Consider the following 21,815-nt stretch of genomic DNA (forward strand, 5'->3'; position numbering starts at 1 on the left):
GTTGTCGAGAAGTATAGGCTATGACCTTGTCAGATTGCATTAAGACACCTCCTAATCCTTGTAAAGAAGCATCAGTGTAGACTACATAGCCTATACCTCGCTCAGGAATGATTAGTACTGGAGCAGTGGTTAATCGCTTTTTTAGTTCCTGGAATGAATTCTCGCACTCCTCGTTCCATTCGAACTTTGCCCCCTTACGTGTCAACTTTGTCATTGGGGCAGCGAGTCGGGAGAAATCTTTTATGAATCTTCTGTAGTAGCCGGCTAGCCCAAGGAAACTCCGTATTTCAGTGACATTTTTTGGTTGATTCCATTTCAACCCTGCATCAACTTTGGAAGAATCTACTGATATACCTTCTTTAGAAATCACATGCCCTAAAAATTTTACCTCTGTTAGCCAAAACTCACATTTGCTAAACTTGGCATATAACTTGTGTTCTCTCAGCGTTTGTAAGACGTAATGCAAGTGTTGTTCATGCTCTTCTTTAGATGAGGAATAGACGAGGATGTCATCGATGAATACGATCACGAACCGATCCAGGTAAGGTCGAAAAATTCGGTTCATCATATCCATGAAAGCTGCTGGTGCGTTCGTTAAGCCGAATGGCATCACCAAGAATTCGTAATGCCCGTATCGAGTTCGAAAGGCTGTCTTTGGTACATCTTCCTCCTTGATACGAAGCTGGTGGTATCCAGATCGAAGGTCTATCTTAGAAAAGAAACAAGATCCTCTTAGTTGATCAAATAAATCATCGATCCGAGGCAGCGGGTATTTGTTCTTTATTGTGACTCTATTCAGCTGGCGGTAGTCGATACACATCCTGAGAGATCCGTCTTTCTTCTTCACGAAAAGAGCTGGTGCACCCCATGGTGATGTGCTGGGACGAATGAACCCTTTTTCTTGCAATTCCTGAAGTTGAGTCTTCAGCTCCTTAAGCTCTGCCGGTGCCATTCGATGTGGAGGTATAGAGATAGGTGATGTGCCTGGATAAACTTCTATGGTGAACTCTATTTCTCTTTTCGGGGGTAATCCGGGCAAATCATCTGGAAATACATCTTCGTATGCTCGCACCACTGGGATGAATTCAATCTGCGGTCCATCTTCTTTTTCGATCTTGAGGTTAGCGATTAAGCTCCTAAAGTCATCCTCTTTTAAGTTAACAGTTAATCTAGGATGGTGAGTTTCCCTATCCCCGTAAAATTTAAATGTTTGTCCATCCGATGTACTTACCGTTACCATTTTTCTTCTACAGTCGAGAACAACTTGGTATTGTGTGAGCCAATCCATTCCGAGGATGATATCGTACTCCGACATGTCCATTATCATCAAATCAAAATATACTTTATGACCCGCTATTTCTATCATGCAATTTTTACATATTCTATCAATTTTTCTAGCACCTCCTAACGGAGACCCAACTTTCAGTGGAAAATTCATGAATTCAGATTCTAACTCAAGGATGGATGCAAATGACTTTGAGATGAAAGAATGTGTAGCGCCAGAGTCAAACAATATTTTAGCCCAAGAATTAAATACTAGGAATGTACCTTCCACCATCTCTGGTTCTGTTGACTCCGCCTTTGCTCCCATAGCATACACTCTTTCCTGGGCAGGTTGTTCAGAACGTTTTATACCGGGTGGAGGTTTAGGTCTTATTTGAGTGGGTTGTCTTCCGGGACGTGGTGGCTGTTGTACCATCGGTGGCCTCCATTGGTTCTGTTGTGGCGGGTACGGAGTACGGTATTGGAATTGAGGTGCGTGAGGAGCCTGATATGTCTGCAATTGTGGACAGAATCGTTGGGAATGCCCAGCTTGCCGGCAGTGATAGCAAATTATTGAGTCTCGGTTCACCACATTTGATCTTGGTGACGGAAGTTGAGAAGGTCCAAACCTTGGGCGCTTGCTGCTTGGTCCTCCACTTGCATTCTTATGAATCCAATTTTTCCTTACCTCTGGAGTACTTCGTTCAGCTATAAGTGCTCGATCTACGACATCTGCATAACGAGTTAATTTGAGGATATCCACTTTTTCTTTGATTGCAGGTCGAAGACCTTCCTCGAACCTTTTTGCTTTTGTAGCATCATCAGGTATCATGTAAAGCGCAAAACGTGATAGTTCTTCAAATTTGGCTTGATACTGGACCACAGTCATTTCCCTTTGGAGAAGGTACATGAATTCACGTGCTTTTGCTTCTCGTACAACTCCAGGAAAATATTTTTCAAGGAAGATCCTCTCAAACTCTTGCCAAGTCATATTTTCTGTGTCTTGCATCCCTTGAACTGATTCCCACCAATGATATGCCTGTCCCTCAAGATAAGAACTGGCAATAGTTACTCGTAGTCCTTCTGGTACCCTCTGATTCATCATACTTCTTCTGATTTGACGTAACCATTCTTCTGCTACTATTGGATCTGGTATACCTTTAAAGACAGGGGGTCGAGATTTTCGAAATTCTGCTTGAATTCGCATGACTCGTTCCACTTCATCTTCTTCGTGACGTCCTCGATTGCTTTCACGAATCGCATTTGCCATGTCTTGAATAGCGGCGATTACTCCATCGTTTCCATTCAACACGTGGTTCGCATCCTCTGCTTCTCCAGCCATCTTTTTAGAATAAGAGTTAATGCTAGTTAGCATTTCTACAAATATAAAATAATTTCCAAACTTATTTACCGCAAATACATATATAATCTATAACCATACCATAAAAAGAGTAAACAACCATTTAATATTATAGTTAGAATTCTAGGTTTTTTTTTTTTTTTTAACTTTGTCATCTTTTACAACTCCTACCCTCCATTTTCCTTTTCCTAGTGTCTAAGTCAAAAATATTTCCAAAACATTCCCCAAAATATTTCCACCAAAATATTTCCAGTTGCCAAAATCAACCCCCCTAAATATGGTCATCTTTAAGTAATTTTTTTAGTGCACTCTATCCTACTCGTCGTCAGAACTATCATCTGTGACTGGTGGTGGGGGTGTGTGGGGCTCGCCACAAGCTAACTCTGTAGAAATCTCTGTCACAGGTGCCACTGCTGCTATAGGTATTGCTTCCATAACCTGTTGTTCTGCATGTAAATTTTGTGCTACTGCTATCTCACGGGAAATCTCATAAATCTCATCATCCATAGCCAACTCTAATGCCCCAACTAAAGCCCGAGCCTGTCCTCTTACACTGTGTCGAACCATCTCCCTTTGAGATGCCGGTGCAAGGTGAGGAAACAAAATCAAGATATCTCTAATCTCATTAATCAAAAAGTTACGAGCATCCTGATTGACCGCTTCATCATATACCGCTTGGTTAAGAGGAGCTATCCCCTCAGGACCGATGCGATAACCCCCCCATCTATCCATTCCTTCAATTACATCCATACTGTCAACATAATTAATTTGTCCATAGGGTTAGTAGAACATAAACAAATAAATATTGAATACAAACAGCAAACAAAAATCAATCATATACATACATATATTATTTCTTTTACCTTTTAAAATCGTAGATGAAATATAATCCTACTCAATTTGTCCCATTTCTCAAACCTATAAGCTCTGATACCAACTTGTCACGCCCCAATCCTGATTAAAATCTAATATCTAGGAGTGAAGCGTGACTTACGTCCTAATCGCAGATTTATAAAAAATTTTCTACAATTAAGACGTGAGAATAAAATAAAAATAAAATAAAATCATATAAAATAATTGAAGAGACTAAGTAAAGTGAAAATGAAAAATAGACTTTATTTAGCAAAATACTATTCCAAGAATACCATATTAGATGTTCATCTTCTTATATATTACAATGTATTGTTAAACAAACAAAACATAGTACTCCAGCAAATTCTCTAAATTTCCCTTGGGTATTCCACATCATTGGTCATATTTCCGTCACCTGCATGATTTATTAGGGTGTGAGCTTTTAAGGCTCAGTAGGGTATATTTATCCCTCATGGCCAGTTATCACATTTAATCAATGTCTCAGTAAAAGAAAATAAACACAGATAATGATTTCAATTATATGCAATGCGAATGTGTGTACTCACTCTTTAACCATTCCCGTTGACACATACCCAAGACAAACAGGCCTACACGTCCCATACCGTGCATCCTTCCACTGTGGCCCCGAATGTCCCAAGTATGAGCCAACACCCATCCGTCCCTTAAGCCCAAATATTTTGAATATAATTAATTCCACTTTTTCTTCAATAATTCTTCCACAAATCATGAGATCACCAGGTACATCTCCCTTTCTCCATGGTGTCTCTAATAAATCACGAGACCACCAAGTTCATCTCCCTCTCTTCTTGGTGTCTCAATTAATCATTTTCTTAACCTTGTTCACAATCACACTTTCCTCATGCACTTATGATTATGCATGTAAAGATAAACATTAATGCATGTATAGAGAAATTAAATTGTACATGCATAATAATTCAACCTTACGCAATTTGAGTATATCACAGACTTATGAATTTCACAGTGCACACACAAGATTAATAATAAAAGTTTATTTACAAATATAACGCACTTGATACATTTAATGAAGAAATAACATCACAAATAATAAAGATAAATATCACAAGAAAATGAAAATAAATCACACAACATGACACAAGGATTAATTGTAATATAGTCCAATCATTGGGGAAATAGAGACCCTACCTTAATCTCTTGAGCTCGAGTTCCTTCTTGGTCCGTTCCTATGTGTTCGGGTCTAAAAGTTTAAAAAAAATATAGTTTAGATATAACTTAATTAGATTTAAATTTATTTCACTCTCTTTTTAAGGAGAGTGTAACTCACACTCTAACTTAGAGGTGTCGGATTGACGCGAAACTTATACCATTGGACTCGTATCAAAAAATAGAGTTAGGAGGGTGAAAATTGGGCGAAAAAGGTCGCTGGAAATAGCTGCACGCGCCACCACGCGCTGGCGGTGCGAGTGGGGTGGCTGGCCGGGCACTGTTCATCGTCACTTTAAACAGCCCCTGTTTTTTTCCAGATTTCCAGTTTTTTTATCTCATTTTTTACTCGACTTTTGACCTATCAAACGTTCACCAAATTGAGCAAACTTATACGTGTTTTAAAGCTCTGCATCACCTCTTTACAACCATATAAAGAACATGAAAAACGGACTGTTAAAACTCAAGTTATAAGGCTCGAAAGGAGGCCATACAAACATGCGAATTTTCTGGAAAAATTTCCAGATTTTTCATATTTCTTTGTTTTTCATTTTCCTTCAATTCCAAACCGCAAAACATGTTTCTAAGGCTATAATAAGACTATCTACAATCAAATTTTAGTTTTACAACATAAAAGAAAGGCATGTAAATAAAATTATAAAACAACAAGTTTTGAAAAAATTTGTTAAGGACACCCATGTTTCCATGGGTTCCTTAAGCTCACCTTTTTATACCCCCCTTGAGTTCTAGAGAGGCTAAAAGCTGTGAGTTCCTACAGTAAAGAAAAACACAGAGACTAAGAGAGGTTAGTTTATGGAAAATTTAAAGAAAAACTTTTAAGATAAAAATTTCAATTTCTAACCTTTATAGAGTTTCTAACCTCTCCTTCTCTAACTCTTTCTAGTTCACTCTCTCTCTCTCTCTCTCTCTCTCTCTCTCTCTCTCTCTTTCTCTCTCTCTCTCTCTCTCTCTTTCTCTTTTTCTCTCGGGTTTCTTCTTTGTCTCCTCTGTTCAGTTTTCTTTGTGCTGCTCTTTTTGTTGCTCAAGACTATTCTTATAGTCTAATTGGCAAGCATCTTTAGTTAAGAGGGATGTATCTAATGATTATTTAGATAAGCTGATGGCGTTGGTTATTATCTTCAAATCCATTTAGTTTCTTTTTTTTTTTTTTTTTTTAGTTGGGCTTTTCATTTCTTGTAAAACAATTGGGCTAAAGCCCAAACTTAAAAGTTTAACCCAAATTTAAAGCCCAATAAATATTATTATTATTATTATTAATATATATATATATTTTTTTTTTTTTGGACATTACAATCTACCCACCTAAAAAAAAAATTTCGTCCTCGAAATTTAGACGTACCTGTGTCAAAAATCTCTGGATATTTTTTGCGCATGTCAGATTCTAATTCCCATGTAGCTTCTTCTACATTCCCATGTTGCCACAAAACCTTGACTAATGGAATGGTTTTTGTGCGCAAAACTTGTTCTTTGTGATCGAGTATCTGAATTGGTCGATCTTCAAAAGATACTTGCTCATCAACGTTGAGTTCTCCCCAGTCCAAAACGTGTGCTGGATCTGGTTCATACTTCCGAAGCATAGATATATGAAAAACATTATGGATACTAGAGAGTTGAGGAGGTAATGCTAATCGATATGCTACCTCTCCAATCCGTTCGAGAATTTCAAACGGTCCGATAAATCTTGGAGCAAGTTTCCCAGATTTCCCAAACCTCTTAACTCCGCGTCGTGGCGAGACTTTGAGAAAAACATGATCGCCCACGTTGTATTCTAGTGGCCTTCTTCGTCGGTCTGCATAATTCTTTTGCCGACTTTGAGCAGTAAGCAAGCGTTGTCTGATGATCTTTATCTTCTCTGTGGCTTCTTGGACCAAGTCTGGTCCTAACAAAATATCTTCTCCCACTTCAGCCCAACACAAAGGCGATCTACAAGGTCTTCCATAGAGTGCTTCATAGGGTGCCATTCCTATGCTAGACTGGTAGCTGTTGTTATAGGCAAATTCTGCTAATGGTAGGTGGTCTTCCCAATTTCCTTGAAAATCTAGTATGCATGCCCTCAACATGTCTTCCAAAATTTGGATAGTTCTCTCAGACTGTCCGTCCGTTTGGGGATGAAAAGCGCTGCTGAGGTTCTGTTTCGTTCCAAGTGCATGCTGTAAACTTCCCCATAATCGAGAAGTGAATTTAGAATCTCTGTCTGAAACGATCGAAATTGGGATTCCGTGTAGTCTTACTATCTCCCTAATGTATAGCTTTCCCAATGTTTCGGTGGAATCAGTGGTTTTTACGGGTAGAAAATGAGCAGATTTGGTTAAACGATCTACAATAACCCATACAGCATCTCGTCCCTTTGACGATCGCGGTAGCCCCGTCACGAAGTCCATTGTGATGTTATCCCATTTCCATTCAGCTACAGGTAGTGGTTGGAGCATCCCTGCTGGTTTTTGGTGTTCTGCTTTCACCTGTTGGCACGTGAGGCACTTTGCAACATAAGTCGCTATTTCTTTTTTCATGCCCTTCCACCAGTATTGTCGTCGAAGATCGTGATACATCTTAGTGCTACCTGGATGGATGGTGTAGGTAGAAAAATGAGTTTCATGTAGTACTTCGTCTCGCAAATTCGGGACTTCAGGCACGTATATCCTTCCCAGGTATCTTAATCCAAAAATTAATTAAAAATAGCTCGGGACTCAGAAAAATACCCCGAAAAATACTACGGACTCGTATCGACTAGTACTAATTAACTATGAGGTCAAATTACCAATTTGCCCTTTAGAAAAATTTCGAAAATTTCAAGCTCCACAAACTAAGATAAAACGCTTTTAAGAAAAAAAAATTTTGAGAAATTCATAAAATAATCTCCCGGACTCGGAATAATACGAGACTTGCTCCGTTGGGTTCGTGAGAAAAAGTACCACCTTTTAAAGGTCTAACTTGGGTCAAAACTCTAGTCAAAGTTGGTCAAACAATTAAAGCTTAAGGTGAAAAATATGATTTTCCGCCCAACAATTTCTAGAAAAATTCTAGAAATTAAAGAAAAATTCCAAAATAAATTTGGAAAATTTTGGGTCTCACAAGTTACCCCTCTGTAAAGAGCATTCTGAGCCAAGTTGAAGATTACGTTAAGGAATATCAAAATGTTTGAGGAGTCATAATACATAATTCCCTAAAAATACATAATTTGCTAATTACTAAAATACCCTTGCACACAAGCAAGCGGCCAAGGCTTGACTAATGACCTTGGGCAAGCAAGCATTGCGGCATATAAAAGCAACCCTTAACACAAGGCCAGCCACTACGTAGAGGAAAAAGTTTCCTACTCACTCTATATAAGGCAGATGTTCAGTTAATTAACATAACAAGCCCAGCAAATATCATTTTACGTTCTTTCATTGAGTTCTTCCTCTAGTGAGTTCATCTTTCCACCTCCTTCTAGCATGGACTAATTAGAGGTCATACACTTGGGTGACTAAAATAATCAACTGGAGAAAGGCCGGCATTTGGATTCACACACCTTAATTGGCTTTCAAACAAGAGATCTAACAAGGTATATATGAATCCTTGCATCATTTTTAATTCATGTTTTATTGCATCATTTATCAATCCGATGACGATCATATGAATTTTATTATTCAATGCGTTTGTATGATCAATTCCTAACAGACCAAATTCTCATGACCTCGATACTGATGCGAGAATTTCTGTAGAACTTGAAATCATTGTCTTCTTTTAAGCCTAATAAAGCCTAATTTCTAAAGGAATACTAATTAATATTTAAAACTAGAAATCATATGCTATAATTTTAACCATCAGAAGTAGTACGTGGTAGTTGAAGTAAGGGGTTCCATTGTTCTAGAAGTTCCTTATTGCAACTCCTTTCCATTATTAATGTATTAGAATTTCATTTTGAATTTCTAGTTAATTACTTTTAACTCTAGTCTATCTGTATTTGTGAACATCCTTTTTTCTTTTTTGGGAATTTTTGTTTGATCTACGTTGTACACTTGACTGGATATACAAGTTCATATTGTTCACACTACAAAAGAATTGAATATATATATATATATAATGCGCTTTGACATATAATATATTTTGATACAGTACTTTTATTAATAGATAATAGAGAACTGGGGCACGCCCCATACAAGATTTATCTATAGATAATATGTGCCTTCTTTTGTGGCCATCCTATTTAGAATTCGTGGCTTCAGCATGGGAAAGTTGATTTTCATGCAACGTACAGCGGCACCTGCAAAGAGAGAATCGTGCAGAAATAAATAATCACAATCCTTGTTGTTAGCTGACAGTGGGCTTTACATGACTCTGATCATAGTAAGTCTCTGCTAATGGATCATGCTGGAAAATGAAATTTTAGAAAGAAAATTTTGAGAGTAAGTAGGATCCACGTGGCATGAGAAGAATGAGGAAGGTAGATAAAAATGGAGAATTAAATTCATGTTTTTGATGAAGTTATAGTTTGATTTCATGTTTTCTTTACTAATATTTATGATGAAATCTGGGAGAGAAGATTTTGTGTTATTATGCAGATCCGCGCAATTAATCCAAATCTGCACCATTTTCACTTTTTACTAACTCTCTACCGAATATCAATTGATTAACATTTTAATTGTATATATAAAGATATTAAGGAGTCATCCACTCTTTCATATCTTTCTCATCTCTTCATCTCACAAAAATGGCACTCAAGTTGCATGGCCTGTCCTTCTCAACATGTACAGCTCGTGTCCTAATCAGTCTCCATGAAAAGGACTTGGATTTTGAGTTCGTTCCTGTTAACCTTTCTGCTGGAGAACACAAGCAGCCACCTTTCCTCACCAAAAATGTAAGATCCATACATATTCTTTTCTTTAATAATTATTTAATCCCACAAAATAAAATTTTTCCAAATACGTACCCCTTTCTGATTTGGTTTTCTTTTGGTGTTGTTAATATATATTGCAGCCCTTTGGCCAGATTCCGGTGCTAGAAGATGGTGATCTCACTCTTTTTGGTAATTTCATTTTTCATTTTTGAATTGTTCATCACATAAAAAAAAAAAAAAAAATTAACACAAAGAGTTGAAGCCGCTACAAATAGTGAGTCTCACCTACACCACTATGTATATATATAATTGGATTTGTTTATTGAATGACAGAGTCCAGAGCAATTGCAACATATGTGGCCGTGAAATTCAAGGAAAATGGTGTTGATCTGCTTAGGCATCAAAACCTCAAAGAAACTGCATTGGTGAAGGTGTGGTCAGAGGTGGAATCTCAAGATTTCCACCCTGTAATCTCTGCCATTATCTATCAACATCTCGTGGCACCAATCTACGGAAAAACACCAGATCAAGCACTAATTGACGCTAACTTGGAGAAGCTTGGGAAAGTTCTGGATGCGTATGAGGTGAAGCTGAGCAGCACCAAGTACTTGGCTGGTGATTTCTATAGCCTTGCTGATCTTCATCATCTTCCATACACTTACTATTTCATGAAGACTCCATGGGCTTCACTAGTGAATGAGCGTCCTCATGTTAAGGCTTGGTGGGAGGACATTTCTTCTAGACCTGCTTTCAAGAAGGTGGCTGAGGGTATGGCCTTGGGTCAGAAGTGAATGTATGTTGGAATTGAATGTTGAATAAGAACATGCAATTAATGATAATAATAAATGGTCACCATCTCTAGTTGAATTCTCTAGCAAACTAATCACAAAAGGATTCACATATTTGAGTTTGACAATAAAGAGCTAGGAAGAACTAAGTAGAGAAATAAAGACTATATATATATATATATATATATATGGCAGTAGGAGAATGACTTGGGTAAGTTGGCTAAACTAAGTACAGCAGTAGCTTAAGTTCAAACGCATGCTAAAAAATGGGATAGCACATCCATATGCATATATGCCCTTGTGTAACATTTTCCTCTTGACCAATCATGGGCGGAACTATATGTTATGGCCAAAAAATGCCTTGGCCTCGTGGACGGCTGAGATCAACCATAACACACCTCGCTATAAGTGATGGCAAGGTAAGGTTTCTGACCTTCGGCGTGAATGTGGATGTGCCACACTAATCGGCTTGAAATAGCCGATTAAAAAAAAGATAATACTTTATGTGAAAATAAAAATACAATTTAATGCACCAAATTAATTAAATATCTTACTTCTAACTAATGATTAAGCGATAGGAAAGGAACGGGAAAAGTCTATCTAGCTAGATTCTTTTCTTGCCTAGATCGACTAAGACTTTGAACAACCAAAATGTAAAATAAAAGATCAATATGAATTTAGAAGAAAGCCTAATGGGAAATAACACTAAAATAAATTCAAAGAACAAGAGGTGTTCTTGAAAAACCCAAAATACAAAGAAATTGCATAAGCATAAGGAAAGACTATGCAAATAAAAATAAAGAGAGCTTGGAGAAATAAAAGCCACTGGGCTGAATTGGGAGCATAGAACTTGCTGGGAGATTCACATTGTTGTGAGTTTTTGGGGTTGTGTGTGTTGGAGAGAGCGTTGAAATTGCCTTGTGAGCTCCCTTCTATAGTGGTCCAATTACTTTGCCCCCAAGGCGCGCTTTCAATAAGATGCAGCTACATGTTTGGCCAAGATGGTTTTCACTTTAGTGATGGACAACTGTCCATGAACTAAGAATGAGCTGGAAATGAGTTGAAGAGTAAGGACACCAATGTAAACCCAATAATTATTCACGTATACACTACTAGGAAGTACCCCAATAGATATCACTAAAAATATATCGGTTTTAAAAAAATCGATATTGTCAAATTTTTTTATATCAGTTGGATTTTTAGTTTTCTAAAAATGATGTCTAAACACATTTATATATCACCAAGTTTACAAATTCGATATCTAAATTTTTGGGTAGAAATTAAAATTCTATGATAATCGATATCTAATCCATGAACTGATATTAATTAATTCAGCTAAAAATCAAATATACAAATTTTTTTGACAACTTAAATGTTTTGACTTAAGTTAGACCCGATACCCCCCCCCCTCTCAAACACTCCCTCTCACCCCGAGCTCTCTCTCTCTCTCTCTCTCTCACCCGCAGCCCTCGCCGTTGCTGTGATTTTGCTTCAAATTCCCCCAGACCAGAATCCATGAGGTCTCTACCTCATCGATCCTGCTTCTCAAAAATTCCTAAAGGCTTGACAACTCTTCACTCGCAGACACATTCACTCAGACTCCATCAGACCAAACTCAGCTCCTTCTCTCTCACCCTCGCTCACTGAGACCAAACTCAGATCGACCAAACTCTCCTTCGATCTCTCAATCTCTATGTCTCTCTCTTTTCTCTTCCTCCTAAACACGATTCACTCATCCAAAATTGTAAAACCCCCAAATTCTAGGGTTTCACTTTCTCTCTCCGATGGAAGGCAACGACGAGACCTCGGGACCAATGATCAACGACGAGATCTATCACCCATCGTCCAACACCCACCGTCTAGTATCCATCGTCTAGCTTTTTGTGTAACACCCATCCAACTCCGACTCTGTTCTTCGAGAGCTCTCTCAGGTACTCTCTCTCGCTCTTGTATCTATTTAGGTTTTTTTTTTTTTTTTTTTTTTTTTGTATTGAATATCTTATTTCTTTCTCTCGCACTTCCCTCTAATTTTATTCTTTGGTTCCTTAGGTGAGCAGATGTCTGGTGTCTTATGTGGTCCTAGGCTAAGAGATCAATTTCAAGGATTCATTCTAAAGGATGGCTTAACAAGGTACCGGCCTATATATATATATATATCACTGTATGTGTGTGTGTGTGTGTACTTCAAGGTCGGCAATGATCCAATTTCCTTGTGCATTCACACCATGTATATTTGAATATTCTAATAAAAGTTATTTATTTCTTTGGTTGGATTAATATTGTTCTGTATTTGGGATTTTTTTTCTTAAAAAGGAATAGATTTGGCATCCAATATATCAATTATTATTCTAAATTCACATATTTTAAAATCAACTTCATAGCTTAACATTGTTTTGGGAGCATTTAGGATAATATTTATTTAACAAAAGTTCTAGACATTTAGCCAATGTTGAAAAAGGAGAAAAAAAAAAAAAACAGGTGGCAGGGTGGGATGTGGTGAGGATGAGGGCATAACCATATTCTTCACAGGGCAGGGACAGGAAATGCGATTCACGATCCTGATTAACTCTTTGCTGATCCCTAAGAATTGTTTCCATTAGATCTATTTTACTTCCTTGAACCATGATTTGCTTAATGCTTTCGTGTTAGAGGTATGCTTATCTTTTTTAATGGCTTTGTGCAGGCAACAATAATGATAAGTGGCTTATTCCACTGTCTTGGAAGACTGTGTATGGACCACTCCCAGATATGTCTCTCTTTTAGGCAGGATTCCTCTGATCTGAGGTATGATCTGCAAGGATGGAGTACCTCCTATTTCAGCTTCTTACCCTGACCTTTTTGTTTTCTTCAAGCTCCTTCTAATGATCTTTTTTTTTTTTGGCCTTAAGTTCCTTCAAAAGTTTAGTTTGGAAAGGGAATATGTATCAGCAGAATTGATTGGGATGAGAAATTGAATATGTACATTCTTCAGATACATATGAAAACAGAAAATATTCTATCCAGCTGTGGCTTTCCCATCCTTTTCAGCATTGTCAATATCCTTTACTTCTTGTGTTGAATACTTTCTCTATCTTTTTTATTGGTAGATTCTTTATAGGCAGGCTAAACAGGAGATGATGGCTTTGCTTCTCTGTAACACTGATTTGCTGATCTGCAATTAAGAAAATGCTTGAATAAGATTGGTTTTCTGTGGTGTTTAGCGTAATTTTGTCATTTTAAAACACTAGGGTAGCTGACTGTCAGCTATTAGCTTTTACAGTTTGGTTGAGAGTAGGATTTCTTACGAGGACAAAGCTATTTCTGCTATTATTTTCAATATAATCTTTTAACCCATGAATTAATACTAATTATAAGGAAAGTTACTTTCTTTAAAGTACTTAACTTATTTCTATATAATCTTTTAACCCATGAATTAATACTAATTATAAGGAAATTTACTTTCTTTAAAGTACGTTGCTCATTGTTTTCCCTGCTTGTTTGTGCTATTTTTGTGAATGGATTTTAGCTATTTTGTATATAAATAACAAATGCTCTTCAAGAACATACTATTTAATTTCAAGACTATGTCTAGGCTTCAATTTAGAGTATCCAATACTTGAAACCGAGACACCCATATAGAAGAGAAATAGTTTGTTGCTTCTTTGAGCTTTATTAGCTATTTCTTTTTTTGGATTTATTTAAGTTTTTAGACGTTTACTACTTTTCTGCAACTTTTATAAAAACTAGTAATAGACAACTGATTCACTTGGTCTTATTGGTTTAGTGGTTGAGTTTGCTAAGACGGGGTTTTGTCTAGGCTAGCTTTTGAATATGATATTGCAGTAAACTATTGCTATAACAAGTTTGATAATCGTCTCTATTTCTTTTGGGGGGAGGGGGGGAACTTTATGAGTACTAGGTTTTTGTTGGTTCTTTTTAGTATTTACGTTGGAGAACTATTATGCTATAACATGTACCTATGGATGGGGATTGACTGAAATTAGCCATTGTGCTTAATTTGTTTTTATTGGTAAAGAGTTTCTTATACTTGAACCAAGTAGTTACTATTGTTTATTTGGATGGGATAAACAACAGTAGTTACTGTAAACTAAAGTTGTTTACTGTAGTTACTGAAATTTACACTTGTTCAAATTCGTTATAATGTTAGTACTTTGTGTGATTGGAGATGTTTCTTTCCTTCATTAAGTAGTTAAATATAGCTGATTTTCCTTCATAAGGTATTTAATTCGGATGCTTGCAGTAATTGTTAGTTAAGAACTTCATGTTTTTATCATTGTATGGATGCTTGCAGTCATTGTCAGTTGATGCTTCTTTCTTTTTTCCTATTCTCCTTTCTTAATAATCTATACAAATTTACAATGGTTCAAATTTGTTATAATGTTAGTACTTTGTGTGATTGGAGATGTTTCTTTCCTTCATTAGTAGTTAAATATAGCTAATTTTCCTTCATAAGGTATTTAATTCGGATTCTTGCAGTAATTGTTAGTTAAGTATACATTTTAATTTAATATTGATTTTAGGTTTTGTAAGATGTTAAAGGGAAATAGGTGGATAATTTAATATTGATTTTAGGTTGATTTTAGGTTAGTTAAATATACATTTTAATTTAATATTGATATATATATCAGACCCGCTGCTGCAAGGTATTGAATGACTCCCCCCAATCCCATTCATCAGTGTCACCATTTTCAATTTAAAATAACAATCTTGATTCTTGTAGGCATTACTTGGTTATTCCTGTGGATCACATCCCAACTGTGAAGGATCTTCAAAGAACAACTTAAGACTACTCTTTGGGTAATCTAAATGTTGCTCAAGCTTAAATGATTCATGGTTCAACCAATGTGGGACTTTTTTCTTTGTTTTTTCATCATTATATGTATTAATCTTACACCCCATTGTTTTTCATTGTTGTTCAGTATGTCACATGTTAGAAGTGGGGAAAACTCTATTACAACGAGATGCACCTCAATGCCATCAGTACAGGTATTGCCCTGTTCTTGAAAGCTTTTATCTTTGTATTATTTTCTGATATGTAATTATGCACAATTAGATTGATTTTTGGGTGTGCAATTGTGCACAGTTAGATTGATTGTCAGAAGCTGTTCTCTTAGGTTGTTTCCTCTAGCGTTGCCTCTGCTGGAAATTATGTAAATTTGTATTACAACTTGATTCAGTTATTATGCTACTATTCTTGAATTCTTGTGGCACCGATTGCACCAACATTTGCTTCATAGCCCGTCCCTCTTGTTTCTTTAAGCCATTTGAATGCTTATTATGTACCATGGAAACGATGGATGTGAAATTGTGCCTTGGTGGTGAACACTGGATTGTTGACTGTCAAAGAATAAAAAACACTAGATTAGTTTCAATATTTATATTCTGTCTGTCCTACTAACATGTCACCCATATTGCTTAATGCAAAGATGGGCTGGTTAAGAATGTGAATGTTCATAATTTCTGTAATTTGGGCTATACATTGACCAATTTGTCCTTTACATCTTCTATGGAAGATGTCTTTCTGTAATGATTTGAAGAGACCTAGGAAGTAGAAGATCAATACATGAGGTATTCAGCAGATTTTGATTCCTATATATCCACTTATACTTGTGAACCTAAAATGATTACACACAAAAAATTGAATAAATGAACTTGAATTAGAGTAGGCATGCATGCAGTATTCATCTGAAAAACAATTAGGTCAAAATAATCATTACTTGGTTTTTACTTACTTTGAACTAAGGTTCTGCAGATGAATTTGGTTATGAAAGACTTTTGAGTGTGATGTTATTATGTCCTTTTGACAGATTTGGCTTTCATCAGCCTCCATTTAATTCTGTTAACCATTTGCACCTTCATTGTTTGGCACTACCCTACATACTCAGGTAAGCTATTTTGGGGTTTACGATATGCCTGAGGTTTCTCTTACCTCAACTTGTTCATTGAAGTGACATACCTAATTACACTTGAACAGATGGAAATATATAAAATATATGTCTGTGGGATCATTTGGATTTCTTGAAGCTGAAAAGTTGCTGGAGAAGATAAAGCCTCTCTCACCAATTACTTCAAAAGTGTGATTTGAGTTATAAATTAGTAGTGAAACATGATACATTGGCTTTCCCTAGTTAGTGGGTAAACTATGTAAAACAGAAAAAAGCATATGTCATGTTAATCGTTATGGTGAATCATATATCATGGTTTGCTTACCCTTAGAATATGTATTGCTTCAAATTCTAATACAAGTATAAATATTTTTATTCTCTATTGATGCTTCTGTTTCAGTTTTGTGGTGCTTTATATTAAATTACTGTAAGTGTAAGTGATGCACATGAGAAATGCTAAGATTCCCTCTCTACAATTTCTCTGGAAATTGGATGTTGGAAATATTGTATGAGAATGTTGGATGAAATTGATGGAAGCATTTAAATTGCACAAATTGGATGGTGCATGTTCGAATTTTGATATCAAATATTTGACAGGAAAAACTGATATCTAACAATCCATTTTAATTTTGTTTTTTTTTAATTAAAAAACATTTACAATATCCGTTCAACACTGATATCTAATGTCTTAAATCTGATATTTATACAGGCATATACATCGAAAAACAAAATAATAGCGATATCTAATATAATTTTTATATCACATGGTAGCTCAAAAATGATATTTAAAAGACTTATAATATCTGAAACAACGGACAAACAGATATCTAATCTATATAGATATATCGGTTTTATTTAAAACTCTGATGTGTTAACAATATTAAATATCGCTTTGATAAAAAAAGTGATGTAACAACTTACCAAACATAGCTTTTGCTGAGTTTACAATATCGAAAAATATAACCAAACCGATATATAATATACACTTTAATGTCAGTTTTTAAAAAACTAATGATATTGAAAGTACATTACATATCGGAATCCATTCATATAGATAACGGAAACTTGAAAATTCGATATATATTATGTATTAACAATATCGGAAATTCAACAAATAGGATGTCTAAGTTTTTATAAACATCGGGTAAAAACCGATATTGAAAATAGGGTACATTAGATATCACGTCTGCCCTTATCGGTCGCAAATCTAATAGACATCAGTGTTCCACTGATCTCTAATGGGGTACTTCCTAGTAGTGGTACGCCATGACCCATTTTGTGAGGGTATAAACATTGCCCCCCCCCCCCCCCCTAAATTCCTTGAGCTTTGGCTTAATCAACCGAAGGGTTAAGGAATTAAACAAGCCTTTTATCTTCGTTCCTCTGCTTGGGCCATTGCAGATGCTCGGCTGAAACTACTGTATTATTGGCCTTAGCATAAATAATTCTTGGCCGTTGATGAGTGTGCATTTTGCATCACTTTATGATACTAATTCCTTAACCTAGAGTGTTAGAACTCGCTATTTTGTGTTTCTTGTCTTGTTTTTGTGTTTTCAGGTCAAATGAAGCAGAAATGAGAAAAAGAAGCAAATGGAGCCATTTTGGGACATTTCCTGGTCAAACTAGGAAAACGAGTGAAATCCTGGTCAAAACAGGAAAAGTGCAGAAATCTTAGTCGAATGAGGATTCCTAGTCACACTAGGAAACATCAAGTCCATAACCATCATTGCGGAGCCAGAAATGTGAAATCCTGATTCGAACAGGAAATCCTGGTTGAACTAGGAAACCTAACCCAACTAGGGAAAGGAGTCCTAGTGACACTAGGAGACCCCAGGGGCAATATGGTCATTACGAGAAGTCGAAATGGATAAGGAATCTCTCATTTTCAAGGAATCCTAGTTGCACCAGGAAATGTTTTTCAAGATTCCAGAAGCTTCCAGAAGGTGGTGGACATCCATGGAAATGAATGCAGGGAAGAAATGAATTTGAATTCAAATGGAAATGAGGGGCAAAATGGGAAGTCAAAAGTGGAGGGCCCATGGGCCCTAGGGATGCCGAACCAAGTGGGCCATGCATGCACATGCATGGGCCCAAACCCTAGCAGCCCAAAGGCCATGCGCAAGGAGGAAGATGGCAGCCCATGCATGCGCATGCATGCCATGCAAACCCTAGAAGACAAGGGGCCATGCGCAAGCCCAAGATGGAAGCCCATGGAGTGAAACCCTAGCCCATCTTGTGCAAGCAACTGAAGCCCAACATGGAAGCCCAAGATGCAAGCCCAAAGCCCAAGACTACCAGCCCATGCTCAATGGAGGGACCCTAGCTAGGCTAGGCGTGAGCCACTTAAGCCCAAAGGAAGAAGCCCAACACGCAAGGCCCTAGTTCAGCTAGCACTAGCTGAAGCCGCAAGCAACTAGGAAAGGGAAACCCTAGCAGCCGCAAGCTTTATCCTCCTTGCCTCTCAAGGAATGCTCTTCTATATAAACCCCCTTCATTCAGAACCCTAGAGGGACTTTTTGCACCTACACACTCCAGCCGAAATTCCCTTCTCTTCCCCTAGTTTTATTTTTCTGTTTTAGGTTTTTAGTTCAGCCTTTATTTTTGTGAGGAATAGCCGAAGGGTGAGAGAGAGAGGAGAGGCGTGGAAGCAAGGAAGGAGGACCCCATTGCCGCAAGCCCTAGCTCACCCCAGCCGTGAGCCAATTGCTTGTGGAGGTTGCCTTCTCTCTTGCCTTGCCGCAGCCCTCTCACTTGGTTTCTTTGATTTTTCTTCTAGTTTTCTGATTTCGTGTTAGTTTATGTTGCTGAATTAATTATCTTGTGACTCTGAATTTATTTAATTAAGTCTCTAAATTCCATTAGTTGTAGCTTTGGTTCTGATTTTAGTTAGTTGTTTATGTTTATGCAATTTAATTTATGCAATCTAGTTTAGTTGTTTAGTTGTGCCTTTAATTTTGTATTTCTAATTTCAATTAGTGTAAGCCTTTAAATTCATTAACTTTGTGTTTCTGATTTCCTTTTGCAAGCATGAATTGGGATTTTATTTACTTGTTGCTGTTTTGTCTTTATTTATTTTATTTAATTATGTAGGTTAGTTATTTTATCTTGCATGTTAGTCGTAGGTTGATTAATGGATTCGTATGCTTTAACAAATCGTTTATCCGTCTCTTGGTCTGTTAGTTTGATGTTTGCGCGTATTAAATTTCCACTATCTATTAGAACCCCCGTCACTAGTTGTTTGCATCCTTTGACTGGCCACCTTAGGGTAATTGCATCTAGTTTATCTGTTAGGTTTAGCTGTGAAATAGTCAAAGACACTAAACCACAAGTAACAAGGGAATAAGGGATTATTCTTGGTAGTGGGGTTGGGCGACCTCTATAAGGAAATAGTCAAAGCTTATATGTTGTGCATGTTTGACGTTCTCATAAAACTTAATGACTCCTGCATGGGTAACAGCTGCCCTAGCTTGAACTAGGGAACATATAAGTTAACTGGCTAAGGAAGGCCCAAGAAGCTCTTAGTTTATGCATTAGGAGAACAATGGAGAGAAAGTAACTAGCCAAACCTTTTTAGCTGTCAAACTTTAATATGTTGTGTTCAAATTAATTGTCATTAGCCTTGGATGGTTATTGCATGCTTATCTGAATTGAAACTGAAAACTTAACATTGCAAGATAGAATAAAGTGTGTGTGTGTGTGGTGATGTGTGCGTGTGTTCCATCTTTTCAAAAACCCCCATTTAGTTATTCTAGTGATTAATTGCATTGATTTATTGTGTATTAACCATTCCCTGTGGGATCGACCTCGTGCTTGTACGCTTTGCTACTGATGCGATTCGTGCACTTGCGAGTAAACTTAGAATGAGGTACGTAATTGTTTATTTTGTTCTAAGAAAACATTCAACAAGTTTTTGGCGCCGTTGCCGGGGAATGGTGTCTAATATCAATGAATTGGTGTAATTAGTCATTAGAATTAGGTTATATTAGCTAGATTTCAGTTTTTGTTAATTTTTAGTTTTTAATAAATGTCATGCCTTTATATGCATTCTTTCTACTGATTGTGTATTTTTCTCTTAATTAGGTGTGTTTATGAACCCTGAGCTTGTTGCTAGGTTGGAGAGGCTCAAGAACGAAGCTTTAGGTACATCACAAGTCAGCCCGCAACCTAGTGCATCAGATTCGAGTAGTGAAGAGACTGAGAGTGCCGACATGGCTGAAGCAAATGAGATGATGCCGCAGCCCCTGAGCCATTTTTCAGCACCTTCGCTGCCCACTCAACCATCGTGCATTCGGTATGCAACCATAGCCACTGATTTCGAAATCAAGAGTGGCCAGATTCACTTGTTGCCGAGCTACCATGGGCTGAATGGGGAGGATCCGATCCACTTTTTGAAGGAGTTTTCTGGGGTTTGTGAAGCCGCACAATTGAGGGGCCTGAATGCCGATCAGTACCGTTTGAGGATGTTCCCTTTTGCGCTTAAGGACAAGGCAAAGAGGTGGTTGTATTCGCTGCCCAGTGGTTCCATTTCGACATGGGATGATCTTTCGAGCAAGTTCCTGAACAAGTTTTACTCCATTTCCAAGAAAAATTCGATTCGGAAGGAGATCCTTGGATTTGTGCAGAAAGCGGACGAGCCATTCCATGAGACTTGGGACAGATTCAATGAGTTACTTATGAGCTGCCCACACTATAACCTATCTCCTTGGTATGTGATTTGTTGTTTTTATCAGGGATTATTGGAGAGAGACCAAGCCAAGGTGGATTCGGCATGTGGTGGTGCGTTTATGTCAAAAACGGAGGATGAGGCTACAGATTTGTTTGAGTCGCTTTCTTTGAGTTCTCAACAATGGGATTCCAATAGTGCAAGAGGAGGACCAAAGAGAGGGTTATATGAGGTAGCTGATGTGCCAAACACCATGGAGGGACAGATTTTGGAAATCAAGACTATGGTGCAGAAGTTATCTTTGGCTCAAGAGAAGATGATGGGTATGCAAGAACAAGGAGGTGATGTAGAACACGTGAATCAGGGTGGGAGTTAACCCTGGATGGAAGAACAACCCTAATTTCAGGTGGAGCAACAACAATGGACAGCAAGCTAGTGGTAGCACCAACAAGCCATATGTGCACCCTAATGCCGAGAGGTCTAGTTTGGAGGACAAGATTGCTCAGATTGCTCAAAGCACCACTTCCCTTGCTCAGAGCACCAACGTCTTCATGAACCGTACCGAGCAGCAGATGCAAGCCAATTCGAAGGCTATTGCACACTTGGAGAGTCAAATGGGTCAGATTGCCACTACTTTGGGTCAGAGAGAGAAGGGGAAGTTGCCAAGTCAGCCCATCGTCAACCCGAAGAATGAGGAGCATGTAAATGCTATTTTGAGGACTACTCCAAGAAAAAGAGTTAGAGTGGTCAAGACTAAGGAGGTGATTGAGATCATGGATAGTGAGGAAGAGGAGGATCCAGAAATGATAGAGGAGAAAGCTGATACACGTGTGATTCCCCTCATTCCGGACATCGACATCACCAAATTTCCAGCAACCATGAGGGAATTGAAGTCTATTGAGAAAAAGGTTGAGGAGCAGGGGCATAGTCACAACGTTCCTAGGGAGATTTGTGGTTATCT

General features: G+C 37.5%; 1 protein-coding gene, 1 long non-coding RNA gene and 1 pseudogene across 2 annotated transcripts; 2 read left to right on the top strand and 1 right to left on the bottom strand.

Annotated features, from left to right (window-relative positions):
• Window positions 1-3,778: 3,778 nt before the first annotated feature.
• On the bottom strand, window positions 3,779-5,665 carry LOC147273200 (uncharacterized). Its single transcript, XR_015119777.1, has 4 exons — window positions 5,541-5,665; window positions 5,403-5,450; window positions 4,661-4,712; window positions 3,779-3,890 (listed from the first exon to the last, which is right to left on the bottom strand). It is a non-coding gene; the product is annotated as an uncharacterized LOC147273200 (long non-coding RNA).
• A 3,727-nt stretch (window positions 5,666-9,392) lies between these two features.
• Window positions 9,393-10,309, top strand: LOC147273201 (glutathione S-transferase F13-like). The gene is made up of 3 exons (XM_086227677.1): window positions 9,393-9,539; window positions 9,659-9,707; window positions 9,852-10,309. Exons 1-3 carry the CDS (start codon window positions 9,393-9,395, stop codon window positions 10,307-10,309), a joined length of 654 nt encoding a protein of 217 aa, XP_086083803.1.
• Window positions 10,310-12,183: 1,874 nt separating this feature from the next.
• LOC147273202 (bifunctional adenosine 5'-phosphosulfate phosphorylase/adenylylsulfatase HINT4-like) lies at window positions 12,184-16,386 on the top strand (annotated as a pseudogene).
• The last annotated feature ends 5,429 nt before the right edge of the window (window positions 16,387-21,815 follow it).

This window comes from Dryas octopetala, chromosome 9, assembly GCF_963921425.1.
Source record: "Dryas octopetala chromosome 9, drDryOcto1.1, whole genome shotgun sequence".
NCBI lineage: Eukaryota > Viridiplantae > Streptophyta > Magnoliopsida > Rosales > Rosaceae > Dryas > Dryas octopetala.